This window comes from Rhineura floridana, chromosome 4 (assembly GCF_030035675.1).
Source record: "Rhineura floridana isolate rRhiFlo1 chromosome 4, rRhiFlo1.hap2, whole genome shotgun sequence".
In the NCBI taxonomy this organism is placed as follows: Eukaryota; Metazoa; Chordata; class Lepidosauria; order Squamata; family Rhineuridae; genus Rhineura; species Rhineura floridana.
Genome location: NC_084483.1, coordinates 197309496 through 197329612, shown reverse-complemented (window position 1 = coordinate 197329612; position 20117 = coordinate 197309496). Strand labels below are relative to the sequence as shown.

The window sequence follows — 20117 nt, the reverse complement described above, 5'->3', positions numbered from 1 at the left end:
TGTGCCGCCTTTTTCCCTTCGATAGAAATATCCAATGTGGCTAAAATTATATTACATGCAGAATAATAGGGGAAAGTAAATCACATGGCAATTTCTCAGATCAGCAACACTTAACACAGCAGTGATGTGCATATGATGTCAATTGTGATCTATTTGTCCTACATGATTTGGTTACTCAATCTTTGCAGCAGGGTACAAGAAAGTAGCCATCATACCTCTCCAATAATGTGCAACATGGCCTTTTAAACACCCAGGGCTTTTTACTCATACATTTCATCCCCTTTCCTCTGGATCACAGTCTGTGGCCCTCTGCCTCTATACAGTCAGTTCAAAATATGAAAATCATAATAATCATTAGCTCCTGAAGGTGCATTTTCCAATCACAGCACTCCTCTTGCCTAGAATGTACATTTCGCAGAAACAATTTCCCAGAGTAACAGGCATTTGTGTCTCCTCTATCCCCTTTGAGTGTTTGCACAACTGTTTGAAAAACAAGCATGACCTTTTATTCGGACGTGATGATTTGCTGTCAAAAAAAAAAAAAGGCAATATGCTTTTGGATGTGTTTGCCAATTCAATACAAACTAAATTTGAGTGTTTCACAAAAACTCTTTGTAAAGGAAATGCTTCCATGTAAATGTTTCAAAGCCAAAAGCGTTGTAGTGATGACTGTTAAGATGAAGAGGTCAATCAATCTAAAGAATAACATGAAAGACAAAAAAACAACGCATACACCAGGCTCTTGAATGCTAGGCTTCCATGAGCGACTTTTAACATCCAATTTGTGCTCTAAGAGGTTTCTACGTACCAGCTTAATTCCAGCAAATGCTTCATAAACAACAGTGCCCACCAAATGCATCAGTATTAATATTGCCATTACTCTTTAGCATTTACTAGCATAATGGAGAGAAGATACTGATATGTTGCAAGTGCCTGGTAGGGAGCGGGAAGCACAATGCAATGCATGCACAGGCTCTTTTCCCCGTGGGATCCCTCTCAATGACAGTGGGTGGCCCATCCTCTAAAGTAGGGGATGCATATTGTCTTCACCTTAGTCATGTCCCTCACTGGAGCACTTTACATTTTCTAACAGGAGTGATACGCAGCAATTCACAAACAGGAGCCACCTGGTTAGTCTCAGCTTTTGCTTTCCCCGCTGATTACAACCTGGAATAGAAATTGGGAAGGGCTGTAGCTCACGGGTAGAGCATTTGCTTTCCATGCAGAAGGTCCCAGGTTTAATTTCTGGCATCTCCAGACCGGGCTGGGAGAGACCACATCCTGAAATTTTGGAGAACTGTTTATTTATTTATTTACTTATTTGATTTATATCATGCCCTTTCTCCCAGTAGGAGCCCAGGGTGGCAAACAAAAGCAATAAAAACACTTTTAAAACATCATAAAAACAGACTTTAAAATGTATTAAAACAAAACAACCATGAAAAGCATATTAAAACAAAACCTCTTTAAAAACCTTTTAAAAAACTGTCTGTTGCTAGTCAATGTGGATAATATTATAATTTTTATTTATTTATTAAATTTATATCCGCCCTTCCTCCCAGAGGAGCCCATAATGGCAAACAAAACACTAAAAACACGTTAAAACATCTTAAAAACAGACTTTAAAATATATTAAAACAAAGCATCTTTAAAAACACCTTTTTTAAAAAAAGTTTTAAAAACACCTTAAAAAGTAATTCCAACACAGACATAGGTCTCTACTTTAAAGGGTTATTGGAAGAGGAAGGTCTTCAGTAGGTGCCGAAAAGAAAACACAGATGGCAGCTGTCTAATATTTAAGGAGGGAATTCCAAAGTGTGGGTGCCATGACACTAAAGGTCCGCTTCCTATGTTGTGTGGAATGGACCTCCTGATAAGATGATATCTGCAGGAGGCCCTTGTGACGATCCCACAGCGGGCTCTACCTGTGATACTCCCACCAGGGCCACCACCTGTCAGGATCTCAGTTTTTATTTGTTCTCTCACATGCTCTAGCACAGATCTCACAAGATCCCACTGCTAGGCAGCACTACCAGCCACTTCCTGTAAAAAATACTGCCTGAGACTTCGCCTTTAGTCTCCTTCTGGCTTCTTGTTACTATGTGTCTGAGTGCCCTTGCTGTCCACAACCCCCCTGTACTTTGTCTATAAAGTATACAGCCCTGGGTTGTTCTATATGCTTGACGATTTTACAATATCTCTCTCTTCACCGCTGCCACCATTTGATACTGTTTCTCTCCAGCCTTTGTTATTACCCTGCCCACCCTTCTGGTCTGTGAAGCCCCAGCCAAGGATCAGGCTTTTGGTAAACCAATAAAATATTTATTTATAAACACCAAGAAATAACAAGATTATGTAAGGTAGAATTAACAAGCGTATGATTTCATATAGTGTCACTCTTTATGTTTCTGGTCATATATATATATTGCCTAAATATCAGCCAAATACAATCAAGCCTCCCTCAGAACTCTGCCAACCAACTCCTCCAAAATCCCTCTCATCAACCAACCAACCTCCTCAACAACTCCCCCCAACCAACCAACCTCCTCCACAACAACTCCCCCCAACTCAACTGTCATCCTCTCATTTATACCTTCAGCCATTCAAACACTCAGCCAATAATCATCCAACATTCTCCAGCATTCTAGCCCATGCACTCCCCCCTCTCACTCAGTCACTTACCATATATCGCTTAATAAACCCGCACTTACCATATTTACAGATATTAAAATACAGGGACATCACATTTCCCCCCCTTTTGTTATTTATTTATGATGGCAAACAAAACACTAAAAACACTTTAAAACATCTTAAAAACAGACTTTAAAATATATTAAAACAAAGCATCTTTAAAAACATCTTTTTTAAAAAAGTTTTAAAAACACCTTAAAAAGTAATTCCAACACAGACACAGGTCTCTACTTTAAAGGGTTGTTGGAAGAGGAAGGTCTTCAGTAGGTGCCGAAAAGAAAACACAGATGGCAGCTGTCTAATATTTAAGGAGAGAATTCCAAAGTGTGGGTGCCATGACGCCTTTTCCCTAAATGTATTTCGGAAAGCCTTAAAGACCTGGCTCTTTCAACAGGCCTTCAGGGTTTCTGGGGAGGGTTAACTGCTATAACTGTAATGCCTCCTGCCCTCTTTTAATACTGTTGTTGCAGATTTATTGATTTTACACTGTTTTATATTGTATCACTGTATTTTATTAATTGTATTTTAATGATTTTGTACGTCGCCTAGAGTGGCCATTGGCCAGATAGGAGACACAGAAATTAAATTTATTATTATTATTATTATTATTATTAAAGGTCCGCTTCCTATGTTGTGTGGAATGGACCTCCTGATAAGATATCTGCGGGAGGCCCTCAGCTGCAGAGCCAGTGACCGACTGGGTATATAAGGGGCAAGATAATCTTTCTATTGAACTAGATGGACCAATGGCAGCTTCCTACCTTCCTAAATCAATGGAAGCCCACTTCAATTTCCATGTTTGGGCAGCAAGAGAAAAGGGCGACACCAGTTATGACTTGCCAAGTCAAAGAAGTCCATGTGTATGACTTGCAAAGGGCTTAATTTACTTTTGTTTCTCTGCCTGACTAGGACTGAAAAAAGGGGGAAGATGTCACACAGCTAATCGGGTGAAGTACATGACTGCAAAGGAAGGCAATGGTAAACCACCTCTGAATATCTCTTACCACGAAAACCCTATGAACAGAGTATCCAAAATGCAACACGAGATAGTGCTGGAAGATGAGACCCCCAGGTCAGAAGGCACTCACCGAGCTACTGGGGAAGAACAAAGGACAAGTACGAGTAGCACTGTGACTAATGACGCAGCTGGGTCAAAGCCGAAAGGAAGCCCAGAGGCTGATGCGCACAGATGCGAAAAGACAGTCCAGAGTTGTACGACACACACAACAGGAACATGGAATGTGAGAAGCATGAACCAGGGAAAGTTAGAAATTGTCAAGCAAGAAATGGAACACATCAACATTGCAATGCTTGGTGTGAGCAAACTAAAATGGACAGGAATGGGACATTTTCCATCAGGCAACTACAAAATATTTTATGCAGGAAATGAGAAATCAAGAAGAAATGGGGTTGCTTTAATAGTGAGAAGTGATGTAGCAAGAGCAATTAGGAGCTACAACCCAAGGTCTGAGCAAGTGATCTCAATGAGATTAAATGGGAAACCTATCAACATAACCATCATCCAAGTCTATGCTCCAACAGCAAACACAGAAGAAGAGGAATTGGAGAGTTTTTACGCAGAAGTACAGGAAGAAATTGATCACACACCAAAACAAGATGTGCTGATAATCATGGGGGATTGGAATGCAAAAGTAGGGAACAGAGAAGAATTCTGCCTAGGAGACAGAAACAAAGCAGGAGAAAGACTTATTGAATTCTGTGAAGACAATAATTTGTTTCTTGCGAGCACACTTTTTGAACAACTGAAAAGACAACTGTACACGTGGACATCACCAAATGGTCAATATAGGAATCAAATTGTTTGTATAATTGGTAGCAAAAGATGGAGAAGTTCCATATTTTCTGCAAAAAACAAGACCAGGAGCAGACTGCGGTACAGATCATGAACTGGTCGTATCGAAAATCAGAGTAAAGCTAAAGAAGAACAACAAAGCAATCATAATGCCAAAATACAATTTAAATAACATCCCAGAAGCATATAAAGATCAAATAAGGAACAGGTTTGAGGCTTTAAACTTAGTTGACAGAGAACCAGAAGAACTATGGAATGAAGTCAGAGATGTTATCAGAGAAGAATGCAAAAAGACAATACCGCTAGTTAAAAAGAGAGAAAGACCTCAATGGATGACTGAAGAAACTCTTCAAATGGTTAAAGAGAGAAGGAAAGCAAAAGCAAAAAGAGATAGAAACACAGTCAGAACCCTAAATGCAACAATACAGCGACTCGTAGGGACAAAGAGAACTATTACAATAGTTACTGTATAGAAATAGAAGAGGACAACAGAAAGGGTAGAACAAGAGCCCTGTTCCAAAAGATTAGAGAAATGAAAGGGAAATTTAAACCAAGAGTAGGGATGTTGAATAATCCACAGGGGAACACACTGACTGACCGAGATGAAATAAAAGGAAGATGGAAGCAATACACTGAAGAACTCTATAAAAGAGATGCCAAGATAACAGATTCATTAACGGAGGAATCATATGATGAAGAACCAGAAATTTTAGAATGTGAGGTGAAAGCTGCTCTTAAAATACTTGGAAGAAACAAATCACCGGGAATAGATGGCATACCAACAGAGTTGCTACAAGCTACTGAGACTGAATCAGTCCCAATTTTGACTAAAATCTGTCAAGAAATATGGAAAACTAAACAATGGCCCACAGACTGGAAGTGTTCAATATACATCCCAATTCCAAAGAAAGGGGATCCCAGGGAATCCAGTAATTATCGAACTATTGCCTTAATAACCCATGCAGGTAAAGTAATGCTCAAGATTCTACAACAAAGACTCTTACCATATATGGAATGAGAAATGCCAGATGTCCAAGCTGGATTTAGAAAGGGAAGAGGTACCAGAGATCATATCGCAAACATACGTTGGATAACGGAACGGACCAAGGAATTTCAGAAGAAAATCACCCTGTGCTTTATAGATTACAGCAAAGCCTTTGACTGTGTAGATCATGAAAAACTATGGAATGCTTTAAAAGAAATGGGGGTGCCACAGCATCTGATTGTCCTGATGTGCAACCTATACTCTGCACAAGAGACTACTGTAAGGACAGAATATGGAGAAACCAATTGGTTCCCCATCGGAAAGGGTGTGAGACAGGGGTGTATTTTATCACCCTATTAATTTAATCTGTGCGCAGAACATATCATACGGAAAGCAGGATTGGACCAAGATGAAGGAGGTGTGAAAATTGGAGGGAGAAATATCAGTAATTTAAGATATGCAGACGATACCATACTACTAACAGAAACCAGTAATGATTTGAAACGAATGCTGATGAAAGTTAAAGAGGAAAGCACAAAAGCAGGACTACAGCTGAATGTCAAACGACTAAAGTAATAACAACAGAAGATTTATGCAACTTTACAGTTGACGTTGAGGACATTGAACTTGTCAAGGATTATCAATACCTTGGCACAATCATTAACCAAAATGGAGACAATAGTCAAGAAATCAGAAGAAGGCTAGGACTAGGGAGGGCAGCTGTGAGAGAACTAGAAAAGGTCCTCAAATGTGAAGATGTATCACTGAACACTAAAGTCAGGATCATTCAGACCATTGTATTTCTGATCTCTATGTATGGATGTGAAAGTTGGAGAGTGAAAAAAGCTGGTAAGAGAAAAATCAGCTCATTTGAAATGTGGTGTTGGAGAAGAGCTTTGTGGATACCATGGACTGCAAAAAAGACAAATAATTGGGTGTTAGAACAAATTAAACCACAACTATCACTAGAAGCTAAAATGATGAAACTGAGGTTATCATACTTTGGACACATAATGAGAAGACATGATTCATTAGAAAAGATAATAATGCTTGGAAAAACAGAAGGAAGTAGAAAAAGAGGAAGGCCAAACAAGAGATGGATTGATTCCATAAAGGAAGCCACAGACCTGAACTCACAAAATCTGAACAGGGTGGTTCATGATAGATGCTATTGGAGGTCACTGATTTATAGGGTCGCCATAAGTCGTAGTCGACTTGGAGGCACATTACAACAACAACATGACTGCATGAGCAGCATTTGGCTTCCACGGTCACAATTTATATGGCCATGTCACATCCAGTCTCAGAAGCAGTGTGCCCCTGAATCCCAGTTGGAGGGGATCACAGGTGGAGAGAGAGCTACTGGGCTCATGCCCTGCTTGCGGGCTTTCCACAGGCATCTAGTTAGCAGCTGGGAGAACAGGAGGATGGACTAGGTCTTTGGTCTGATCCAGTGGGAACCCCTACCAACAACAGCCAGAGGGCTTCCCACCCCCTCTGCAGTCACAGGACAAAAAATTGCCTGGCTGTATCTGAACAGAGGGTCACGTGCTCCACAGTTTACGCTTCCAATTATAGCTAGCCAGATGCTTCTCAGAGAGTATTACACATTCAGGCATGTGGATGTTTAATAGGGCTTGAGGAATAGGCTGGGCTGGGCCTGGACGGCAATTAGGGGCTTGACCCAACCCTTAATAGGGGACTTCCCATAGACACTGGGACAGGTCTTGTAATGCACACAATCTTTCTACCCCCTTTTTTTGTACTCACTGTTTTTATAATCGCAGTGCCATCACCTCCTATTACAACCATCAGTACTGTGGATGATCCAGGTTGAAAAGAGACAGTGACATTAATTGAAACTACTGAGCACGGCAAGCTTCAGTTAATAATTGACCTTTGGCCACGGACAGGAGAGCCAAAGCGAGACTTCACCCTCAAAGGCAAACCATCTCATAGTTCTGGATTCACAGAGGAAGGAAAAATATCCTTCTTTTTCTTCAAATGAGATTTATTTATTTTAGTTTTATTTATTTTGCATTTATAACCCACCAAGAAGCTCAAGATAATATACATGGTTCTCCCCCTCCTCATTCAATCCCCACAACAATCCTGTCAGGTAGGTTAGGCTGAATGGTAGTGACTGGCCCAAGGTCATCCAGTGAGTTCATGGATGAGTAGGGATTAGAACCCTGGTCTCCCAAGTTATAATTCAACACTCTAACCCAGCCTTTCCCAACCAGTGTGTCTCCAGATGTTGTTGGACCGCAACTCCCATCTTCCTGACCATTGGCAATGCTGGCTGAGGGGAGTTGTGGTCCAACAACATCTGGAGGCACATTGGTTGGGAAAGGCTGCTCTAACCACTACACCACACTGGCTCTCAGATAGGACATCAGTGGGAAGAGAGCATATTGGGATCTACCGGTAGATCTGTGGGCAATTTGTAGTAGACCCAAAAAGAATTTCTCACTCTTAACTATAGGAAGAGACTGCTGAAAAACAATGCTTGGGGGAAAAAACTGAAGTGGATTTTTGTATGGAAGGATTTGTAAGCTTAGTGTTGGCGCTGATCACAAATTCCTAGTCTTAGCATGTGCACAGTGGCACCCTATTCTTTCATTCTTGCATATGTTTGCCTGGCTGAGCCACTCATTTGCACCTGGCTCCAACTGATGAACATCAGAGTTCTAGTAAAAAACAAAGTAGATCCCCAAAGTATGAAGTCTGCCCACACTTGGGAGAGGAGGCTTATAAACTTTCAATGCTTTCTTCCTTTTCCACTTTTCTCTCACTTTCTACCCCATCTCCACCAGGATGTATTAGAACTGTGCCTTTCTAAGTTGCTATCCTCTCCCCTCCAGGGAAATGACAATGCTTCACTGTTATCCGGGCCCCTTCCTGCCACGCATCACTTCCATAAGCCTGGATGGCCACAAATATGGATGGCTTTGAGGCTATCAATGGCTACAGGCCATGATAGCTATGTTCTCTCTCCACTGTCGGAAGCAGTGCCTCTGAATACCAGCTCTAGGAACTGCAAATGAGGCGAGCGCTGCTGCACTCTGGTCCTGCTTACGGGCTTCCTATTGGCATCCGGTTGGCCACTGGGGGAACAGGATGCTAGACTAGATAGGCCACTTGGCCTGATCCAGCAGCCAGGCTCTTCTTAAGTGGTGGACAAAAAAGTTGCCTTGTCTGGGAATCGGGGTACTCCTCCTACTGCTAGCGGCTGCTGGGAATAGAATCAGGAGCCTTCAGCACTTTGTGTGACTGCCCTATGTGGTGAACTATCAGAACTGCAGTCTGGAACAAGTTATTTCTAGTGAAGCACTCAGAGCCTCTAAATGAGTCCTTTCCATGGTGGCTGGCTGACAAAGCGCTATGAAAAGAACTTCCTGTTTGGGTTGGAAGTTTGACGGTGCAACAAGGTCTCACTGTCTCTGTCTCACAGAGACCTGCACTCTTCCACAGTCTAGCTTCAGCCCAGGCACAAGAAATGGCAGGGCAACCCACAAACTCTGATGTCATGCTAATTATGGCACAGAACAAAAAGGAAGGTGTGCATGTGGCTGTTAACTAGCATGTGCCCCCACCTAGATTTAAACTTGCAGCAGCAGCCTGCCACCGGGCTGAGTATGCACAAAAATAATTTATATATATATTATATACATACATACATATATATATATATACATACACACTCTCTCTCTCTCTCTCTCTCTCTCTCTCTCTCTCACACACACACACACACACACACACACACACACAGACTGATCAAAAACCACCTTGATGGCAAGCAGATCTGACGCATCCGTGCGAAAGGCGCAGCAACAGGCTGGGATGTACTTTCCCTTTTTCTTCTGAATTTTGTCTCATAGTAACAGCACTCACACGTGACCCCAAAAGTGCAAGTGGGGTTCAAATGCCATTCTGAGCATCATGCACAAACACACTGTGGTTCTTTGTCAGCCACACAGTTCGACTGAATGGGATTTCAATCTGTGGTTAAAAGCTTTATTTGTTTCATGACAAAAGACGAATAGATTCAAGGTTGTAATGCCATGAGTAGGGAATGGGCAAATCTGTCAATCACAGTTTCTCTCACTATCTCATTTTTCCAATCTTAAATTTAGTTCTCCAGATTTCCACATCAATTTGCTTTTTTTTTTTAAGTCCTCAGGCAAACTAATCAGCATTTTAGTGCAAATTTCTCATCATATAAATATATATATACAATTTTGCCTAATGTACACATTTTTGCAAAGCCATTTTCCTTCACAGAATGCATTTTTGTATGTTGCTATCACTACTGTATGCATTTTTGTACACGTTACTTGGCCAGAGAACTGCACTACAAAATTTGGAGAAATGCAAATTTTGAAAGGTGGCTGTGTTTTGGTTCACCTACTGTTTGTGAAATTAGGTAGTGAATTTCGTAGGGTCGCCTTTAAATGCGAACTGAATTTCACCCCCATCCCTAACTATGAACCATAAGAATCATCCACTGAAGAAATGTATAAATGTTTTTCCCTTCCCCTACTCATCTGTCCTTTTATTTTAAAATAGTTTTTAAACTGTGCATTTTCTTTACCAGACTAGAGAATAATCTGAAGAAAAATTCAGGGCTGGATGCTGACACACACCCCACATGCATGTGCATGCATGCACACGTGCACACACACACAAAACAGCACAGAGCAGAACTTAAGTTATACCCTGGCTTTTCACACTTACTGAATGTTCCAATTCAGTTCTCAGCTCAAAAAACATATCAAAATGCATTTTTAAAAGTCTGCTTTGTGAGAAAATACATTTAGGGTGCAATCTGAACCTCTGCCTAGCATGGAGGCAGATGGAGCGGCACAGCCAGCAACGGCATCCCTGGCGGCTGTGCTCATGCTGGCCAGTGAAAATTAGGTTCTAAATTCTAATTTGTAGATCCGGTCAAGGCCCATGCATACACTGCCATACTCTGGCCTATGCATCAGCTTTCATTGATTCATCACCCTGGCTCTATTTGCTCAGCAATAACCTGATGGAACAAGGAGCTAACACAATTTATTACTCAAAACCACAAACTCCAAATCATCACTGAAACGAATACACCCTTTTATTAAGGGTGTGAAGTTCATAACAATTAGATTTTGTAATGAAAAAAAGTAACGCATTCATCCATGATGGGACAGAATAAAACTATAACTGAAATTTACATTAGCAATATTTGCATAAACTTAATGGTGCTATAGGACTGACAGAAAACAAAACCAAGGTATTTGAAATCACAGCAACTTAAAATAACTTGGAAAATATCTTAAAGTGATGTGAAACATATATTTTTGCATAAGCTAATTAATTAAAACAATAAAAATATGAACTAACAGAATAAATCACATATTTTCCTCTTAATTCCCTCCAGCCCATTACTTGTATATTATTAGTCTAAATTTCCTAGAATATTAAAGAAACACACAGTTTGAAGCCTTCAGCTTGGCAAAGCATACAAAAGCAGCAGATAGCAGCAAGAAAAGAAGAAAAATAATCCAAAGGCAATTCCTTCCCCCTCAAAAAAAGTTTTTTAAAAAAAATCACCCAGCAAACTTGGATCAGTTTGGAATCCAAGATTGGAATTATCCAATAACTGAATATGAATTTCAATAATCGTGGGTGAAATCCCACAATACTCAGACCATGAATTACCACAATCTGTCTGGGAGGGGGATAAAATAAGTACCTGAGACCTGGGCATCAGTGATTTTCCACTGGAACCTTTGACAGAGTTTCAAAACACATTTGTATTATTATTTCACTTGGGCGTTGTTTTGGCTATGCAGTAGATTCGTACCAACTTATCTGAAACTCTTCTCGGGCAGCAGAAAGTGCCATGTTCACAAAACTGCAGGCAGCCTTCAGGCAAAAATGACACACACAGCATGAAATCGTCTTCCATTTTAATTCATCATGGCTTCACTCTGGCTGCTCTATTCTGTGTAATACTTGACTGCCTTATGTAAATATACAGGGCCCAGAAATAACCTGTCAGGGGAAACACTGGGGACAAGAAAAATACCCCTTCCCTGCACCAGTTTCCGGGCTGGTGACGCAAAGAGGCCCAGATCCATCTGGCATGGGATAGCAGCACAGTCCACATAAGATCCAGCAGATGGTGTGCCAGTTCAGCCCCACCCCACCCCACTTCAAAAACCCACATGGGGGGGGGGGTTCCACTCACTGAGGCAGGCAGGGATGCCACCACCAGTTGGGCAAAGGCATTTGCATTGATCCCCACAGGCAGAGACTGGTGGAAGTAGCTGGGCTGGGTGGAGGGACACCTGTCCTCTATCCAAGCTGCCTCCAATATGGCAGGTCTTTTGAGAGAAAAATACACTGTTAATATGTGGTGTTTTTTTAACGTTGATTAATGCAGGATGGACTCATGAACACTTATGAAAGCAAGATGGACTGGAAACAGGAAGATTCACCCATCACCACCCCCACCACCCCAAATCCCTCAGATCAGGGGTTCCCAAGCTGTGGTCCGTGGACCACCAGTGGTGTGCGAGCTTAATTCACATGGTCTGCACCATGCCCATATTAAATATTCATACTGACTGTACTTTTATTGCTGTTTCCATTTCTTAAAATTTTATTAAATGCATTCCAATTTGGATACAGTAAAATACAATCTAAGAAATAAAAGCAGCAATAAAAAAAATAAAATTAAAAATCATACAGCATCTAGCTCAATGCATTACAATTGCTACAACAGGCAGAAAAATCATGAAGCGGTCCGCAAAACCATCAGCAATTTTCTAGTCGTTCATGGCAGGGGAAAGTTTGGGAACCACTGCCTTATATTGAATAGGGGGAATGCAGTGTTGAAAAAAGTTAAAAGAAGGCCTTTGTGAAGGGGCTAGGATGAAAAGCTCATTTTAGAACAACTCATTCATTGGACTAGCAGCATAGATTATCAAGAATTAAACTTTAAAATACTAACTGCTCCCCTGAGTAAAGCAACATAGCAGCTATGCGCAACATGGTGTAAACTAATTGCTGTGTGTCTGTTTACTGCCTTACTATGTTTTATATGAAAGTGGCTTATAAATATTTTAGATAAATAAATAATCAGTGGATGATAATTCAGGGGAAAGAATTAACGCTTCTGTTTGCCTCGGGCAACGGCAAAGCAAACAGGATTCTCAGTGTCATGCTTAAAATAAATGCAAAGGCAATTATCTGAAGGAGCAGAGGTATCTGCTTCAACACACTCTGTCATCCAGTGCCTACACCTGTTCCTCACCGACCCACTTGTTGCAAATAGCAAACTGACCTTCTTTTCCCCTAAGTTTTCCCAACAGCAAGCCAACCATCTGCTTCCTTTATCAGACTGCATAACTGACACTTCCCTCTTGAAATGTTTATGAAGATTCCATAGCATCACATTGGCTCACTTCATTACACTGAGAGCCTTGAGTGAACAAGGTGTGTGTGTGGAGGGGAGAGGCTGTTGCATGAGACAGGGGGTACAGACAAGAGAAGGGTAATACAAAGGAAAATGCCTAGATCCTTCCCATCTTGCCTGTGGCATTTCATACTATTATTTATATTCATGCTATGGTTGGAAGTAGCATGCTTTTGAATACCAGTTGTGGGAAACCATAGGAGGGGAGACTGTTGTGCTCAGGTCCTGCTTGCAGGCTTCCCATTGGCCTGATCCAGCAGGCTCATCTTATATTCTATTCTATTCTATTATATTAATTATATTATATTGTTTTAAGTTCCACCACAGAACTGTATCAAATCAAATCTTTATTTACAGTCAACTGACCACAAATACAGAACATAATATTAGATGTTATGAAATAAAAGACTACATAATAACACAAACGACAACATACAGCATACTAGATTATAAAAACAACTCCATTAGTTTAATTGCCATTAACAACCATACGGGGTCTGGTCAAGATGGCCAAGTTCAGGAATTTTGCCACTTGCTCAGTAATTTCCTTATCTGAACCCTCAAGTAAAACAATCAGAAGGGACTCAGAGGAATGGCCTGGGAAAAACTGCGTAATAGGATGTATTAGGTCTTTTCTGGCCCCTTCGTAATAACTACAATTGAACAAGACATGTGAAATAGACTCCACTTCATCATTATCACAGGGGCAGCATCTGTTGTAGGTTGGGTTGTATTTCAGCAATTAAACATAACACCATTCCCTCATCACGTTGCCAATTAAGAAATGTTGAATGAAAAAGACAATCTGATGTAAATAAATCCCTTTGGAGTTCCCTGGGAGTCTTCCCCAGGTTTCCACTGCAGTCTTTGATTTTGTCCTCAGCCACATCAACAAAAATCACCTACCTTCCAAGACAAGAGCCTGCAGATACTTTTAACTACCCCACAAGGACACTATCTTAATGAGTTTCTAAATTTAAATTTTTCAGAAGTAAAGTTCACTTGTGACCTAGAATCTACTCCACAGCAACATTCTTCAGCAAGATGTTTAGCGGCCTGCTTGTGCATTAACAGTATTTATTTGCCACCCAATAGCCAAGTCCTCTGGCCAGCCCACAACAGCAATAAAAACATGAACATGTAAATATGAGCAAGAATATATAATGCAGATAATTTTTTAAAAAAAAATTCAACAGCAGAGAACAATACCAGGAAACTCAAACTTTCAAGCGCTTACAATATATGTTGCTTGTAAAGAATGAAGTTGTAACACATAATACAGTATGTTCTACAACAATAACAGGGTATATATTTATAGAAGTATATTTGCGTGCCTGTATAGAAAAACAATAAAAATAAAATTAACGGGGAAATTAAAAGGTCTTCATCTGCCACTGAAAAGGCCACAGAGAAGTGGTCCCACAAACTGCTTTAGTTTACATAAAAGGCAAGTAAGAGGCAACATGATATAAGAAACATTATGCATGACATGAAAAAAATGGATAGAGAAAAGTGTTCCTCTCTCATAACACTAGCACTCAAGGACATCAAAATGAAGCTGGACGTTGGAAGGTTCAGGACAGACAAAAGAAAGGACTTCTTCACAATGCCTGCCAATTTGGATGGATTGAAAAAAGGATTGAACAAATTCATGGTGGATGAGGCTGTCAATAGCTACTAGCCACAATGGCTATGCTTCTCCTCCACTGTCAGAGGCAGTATGATTCTGAATACCAGCAACCACAGGAGGGGAAACTGCTCTTGCTCTCAGGCCCTGCTTGTGGGCTTCCCATGGGCATCTGGTTGGCCGCTGTGAGAGCAGGATGCTGGCGTAGATGCGCCATTTGGCCTGATCCAGCAGGCTCTTCTGATGTGCTTGTGCTTTCCCATCCACCCCCTCTTCCCGAGCCACAGTAAAGGAAGCTGCTGGCATCATTCAGTGGCAAAAAGTCCCGAACATGAACGCACAAAAACTGATAGCGAGAATGAAGAAAGATAGAGCAAGCAAACAGCATGCCCCTTGGCAATCCTGCCTCCTCTTCTGCAAGGAAAGAGCCAAACACGTTGGGGGGGGGGAAACAAAGGTGAGGAGAATGAGGAAAACCTGAGGTGTTGCAACAACAGGCCAGAGCTTGAGACTTTAGAAAAGGTCAACATGAACTGCCCGTAGTCAATTCTCCTTCTATCTCCATTCACACTGCAAACACGTAACTGTTGCACAGGCTGCCCAGATGAACCGAAATGGTGTTCCCCGTAGATGTAGTAGTGACAGTGACTCAGACATCATACGAATCTTAAAAAAGGAGAGTGAGAATGAGTAGATTCATGCAGAAAACAAAGAAACACAGTATTCAGGGTCTTTTAACTAGTTTTTATGTTGACTATATTAAGAAAACTGAGTCCGGGCCAAGTAATGGCCCAAACGATCACTGGTGGCATGGTCAGAATCCAAAACAGGACCAACTAAGCCACTTATCAACCTAAACTGTCTCCCTTCCATTTCCCTGCTTCTCAGGGATATACTGGTAAATTCCAATAGGCGTCTGTCTGCCCACTTTTGAAAGTAGGATGCTGGACTAGATGGCCCTCTGGCCTGATCCAGCAGGGCTCTTTATATGTTCTTAACCTCTTTGGAGAGAACATTGTGCAGCCAGGGTGCCACCACTGAACAGGCTCTCTCTGCAGTAGCCAATTCTTCCTTAGAACGAGCACCCCAAGGGGCCTCCACATATTATCTCAAGATTCTAGAGGATTACATGTTGGAAGTGGTATTCCTTTAGGTGACATAACTCCAAGCCACCGAGGCCTTTAAAAATTAAAAAAACCAGCTCTCTAAATTGGGCCCAGAAATAAACTCTCACAAATCCCTTTTTTTTTTTTTACAAAAATAGGAATTATTATTTGCTAGCACAGCCTTCACCAACCCAGTGGCCTCCTCCATGTTTTGGAGTACAGGTCCCATCAGCCCCAGCCAGTACACCTGGAGGGCATCAGGTTGGCAAAGGCTCTGCTAGCAAAATAGCTAGTTCCTTCCCACTCAAGCAACAACCTCCCCCTGCCCTCCAGTTTATAAATTTGGTGTACGTGAGATTACATTCTCGTAAAACACAAGGGGTGCTATGAACTCTCAGAACCTCTGCTATCTCAACCAAATTGAGATTGCCAGTTTCCCTAAGATGAACCAAAAGGTGTGAAAGAATTTTGCTTCACTTTTCCATGGGTTTGACAGAGTTAATTGATCGGAAGGATGAAAGAGAAAAACAAAATGTTATTTCTGCCCACAGCTAAGCAAAGAGGTGACCCTTTTGAGCGACAGGCTGCAAATCAAGACACATCTTATGGAACACATTGCCCTTTTATTTATTCATTTCTTTCACCCTCGGAAAAAAACACCAAAAGACCCACTGCATTGCATCAAGCAGACTGAACGGTACTATAATGCTTGACTGTATCCAAGCCGATGACATTTCTCTGTGAAGATTAGGTCGTGGTGCAGGGGTTTATTTCATACCCTTATTAAAAATTCACACGCCAAGTCTACCTGGAGAAGAGCAAAAAGCAAGGTTGGTTCTGAAATGCAAACTGATGGAGGCAAGGGAAATTGTTGCTTACACTCTTTTGGGTTTCTGCTAATGGCACAAAAAAATTGCTTCACCACATCACATCGCACACCGCAATGAAGTCCCCGACAGGATAGGCACTTCGAGTTTGTCAACATCAGAAAGCGAAAGACCGTTTATGCCTCCCGCTACAGTTAATGTCAGTTTGCTAACTTAAAGCCAAAGCACTTAAAAAGTCTAAATTTTTACTCTTATGGCCAAAGCCAAGGTCAAACAAGTCATCTGCAAGGAAGATGACAAATCAAAAGTAGCAAGGGGTGAATTCCCTTGGCTCAGCTCACTTGGAATGGGCTTACCAATGACAGTTACTTTTAGGGGACTCTCAGATAAATCTGTTTTATTTCTCCAAGAGTTCTGAACCGACTCACAATGTAGGCTGCATCATGTTAGATTGGTTTAAATTTCAATCTATTTTTAGTGCAAGTCCTGGACACCAATTAGTGCTCACACAGAGCTAAAAAGACACCTCCATGACATCTCTAATCAGAAGGATTTCCAGAGAAAGCAAAATGTACAATATAAAGAGTCTACAACCTGTATCGCATGAAGATGAGCTGAAATTCTAAAACATTAATTAGAAATACTGATAAAAGCAATTATTAAAAACAAGTTATAGTGTTTGACTGAAATATAAATAAAATTAGCAATTTTACAACAATTACGCATAGTAAAATTGCATGTTAAAAATGCATATTAAAATTACATGCCTGGGTAGGCTTGCCATAACAAAGAAGTTTTTAGCAGGTGCTGAAAACAATACAGCGAAGGCACCTGTCATGGCCCCGTCAGAGGACTCATCAGACGAGGATGACTCAGGAGTAACAGCAGCAGACCCAGAAGCAGCAGACCCAGAAGGAGAAATGGAGGAAACTCCTGAGAACCCAGCTCCTTCTCCCCCTCAGCTGCAGAGCACCCCAGACACAGCTGAAGCCCTTCAGCCAGACGCAGTCAGTGAACAGGATACTCCCCCCTCAACTGCAGAACGTAGACAGCAGAAGGTCAGGCAGAAGAGGGGCAGGCCTGTCCACTTAAGGCCAAAACGCTGATGGCTCACACCTGCTGACAAACCTGCTCCTTAAAAGTCAAACCTTGGCTTCAGCTTGTTGCTGACTACAATGTCAGGCGTGACCATTGTGTGTCTTCCTATTCCCTGAACCTTGACTTGGACTGATCTCTTGGCAAACTAGACCCGGACCTTCACTGATGTCTCTTCTGGATTTCTGGCTTGGCACGTAAGCTTTGAACAGCCTCTGCCCTTATCTTGCTTCCTCCTTGCTAGCCTGGCAGATTTATAGCCAAGCTGCCGGCTGAGGATTTACGGCCTGGCAATTATCAAGGAATCTCCAGCCCTGCCTGCACCCCCACTGACACTGCTGTCTCAGTGAAGAGCTGACAGCACCTGCCTAACACCCATAGGAAGGCCGTTCCAAAGAGTAGGGAGGGACACTCTGAAGGATAGATTCCTTGCAAGTGCAGAACAAACATGATGTGCTGTTAATAAGCACAGCCTTCCTGCCACAAAAAGAATCACGCTGTGTTCCAAATGCCTGAACCAGTCACTGTATAGATTAATTCCAGAACAAGAAATCATACGCATAATTTTGGCAACAAGAAGTCTTGGCTAACGGAGCAAAGTCTGTCTTGCGAGGTAAAAGGAGAATGTCCAGTGCACATGCCAATATTAAGAGACAAGATGAGCCCTGCTGGATCCGGCCAATGGCTCATCTAGTCCAGCATCCTGTTCTCACATTGGCCAATCAGATGCCTGTAGGAAGCCCACAAGAAGGATCTGAGTGCAATATCTCTTTCCCCTGGTATTGAGATTGGGTGATACTGTCTATCAATGCCCTATCTCCCTGAGAAAAGCAAGTACCTCCACCTGGTCTTGGAGTTTATTAAACTCATGTCAGGTGACAAAAAAGAGCCGCATACAAAATTAATCCCCAGTTTAAGTAATTCTTGTCTTTCTTTAACTGTTTAATCAAATGTTCTACCAAAACTCTTGTATCAACTAGAAACAGAGAAATGCCTGATTTAGGGGTAAGCAGGGCTGTGGAGTCGGAGTCGTGGAGTCGGAGTCGGGAGCAATTTTGGGTGAAGTCGGAGTCGGGAGCAATTTTGGGAGGAGTCGGAGTCGGTAGAAATGTACCGACTCCAACTTCCAAATAAATTTTGATTGACAAGAAGCAATTTTGGATGGAGTCGGAGTCGGACAGTAGAAAAATAGAGGAGTCAGAGTCGGAGTCGGGCAGTAGAAAAATAGAGGAGTCGGAGTTGAAGGTTTGGTGTACCGACTCCACAGCCCTGGGGGTAAGGATGGCCACCTAAAATCCAGCAATTTTCTCACCGTTATATAGGGTCCTGGGAGGTTTAAGGTGACATGAACCAAACTACCAGATCTACACAGTAGAATCCAAGTACAGAGATCTCCCAATCCATGTACAGAGGACTTCCAATACCAGATGGTGAAGGCAAGCAGTAGGGAAAAGACCTGCTTTTTGGTTCTACCTCCTAAAGAGGTTTGACGTGGGGGAACTTGAGACAGGGCCTTCTCTGTGGCAGCACCCTCATTGCGGAGTTCTTTCCCAAAGGCAGTTAGACAAATTCCATCCCTGATAGTTTTTAGAGGGAGACTAAAAACATTTGTTACTTTGTTCAGCTTTAAATGTTGAACTTTAGTTGTGAAGTGTAAACGTCTCTGCTTTCTTTGCTTTTAATCTTTGTTCTTAATCTCGTTGCTTAAATGTTTTAAATTATTTCATGATTTTATCATTTTAGTGTATTGCATTCTGCTTTGGGAACACCTTGTTTAGGGCTAAAAACAATCTAGAAATGCTTTTTAACTAAAGAAATATAAACAAAATTTTAGGCCAGGGTAGCCGACGGGGTGCCTTGCAGATGTTGCTGGGCTACAGCTCCCGTCACTGTTGGCCAAACTGACTGAGGTGAATGAGGCTGTCCTACATCATCTGGAGTGCACCACTCTGGCTAACCCTCAGGCTCAGTTCTTACATTCCCAAACCACATCACTAGCAACTGTTTGAATGCTTGACTAGGCAGACATAGGCCTCATCCCAATGCACAATTTTTATATTCTTGTAGCAAACCACTACACATTAATGATTTACCACACGGAGGAGGCTCCATGCCCCAAGAAGATAAGAACTACTGCCTTGGATCAAGCCGAAGGCCCATCTAGTCCAACATCTTGTTCTTGCAGCGGCCAACCAGATGCATCTAAGAACCCCTAAGCAGGATCTGAGCTCTTTCCAGTAATTCCCAGAAACTGGTATTTAGAGGTGTACTGCCTCCATAGTGGAGAGAGAACATCATCTTACCCTTTACATACCCAGTCCATCACTTTCCTCTGCAGGTAAGGGTCTCCTGCAGATACCATCTTATCAGGAGGTCCATTCCGCACAACATAGGAAGCAGACCTTTATGTTGTGGCACCTACCCTTTGGAATGACCTCCCCTTAAGTATTAGACAGGCCCCATCTCTGTTATATTTTTGGTGCCTACTAAAGACCTTCCTCTTTCAACAAG

The 20117-nt window shown here is 41.8% G+C and overlaps 1 protein-coding gene across 5 annotated transcripts in view; it reads right to left on the bottom strand.

Annotated features, from left to right (window-relative positions):
- CCDC85A (coiled-coil domain containing 85A) overlaps positions 1 to 20117 on the bottom strand; it is a 228664-nt gene that overhangs the window by 98349 nt on the left and 110198 nt on the right. The window contains exon 3 of one of the 5 annotated variants that reach the window (XM_061625771.1): positions 15107 to 15244. The exons of the other annotated variants lie outside the window; for them this stretch is intronic. Coding sequence (XP_061481755.1) covers positions 15228 to 15244 — 17 coding nt within the window. The 3' untranslated portion in view covers positions 15107 to 15227. Of the gene's footprint in view, positions 1 to 15106; positions 15245 to 20117 lie in introns of those variants that run through there. 5 annotated transcript variants of the gene reach the window in all.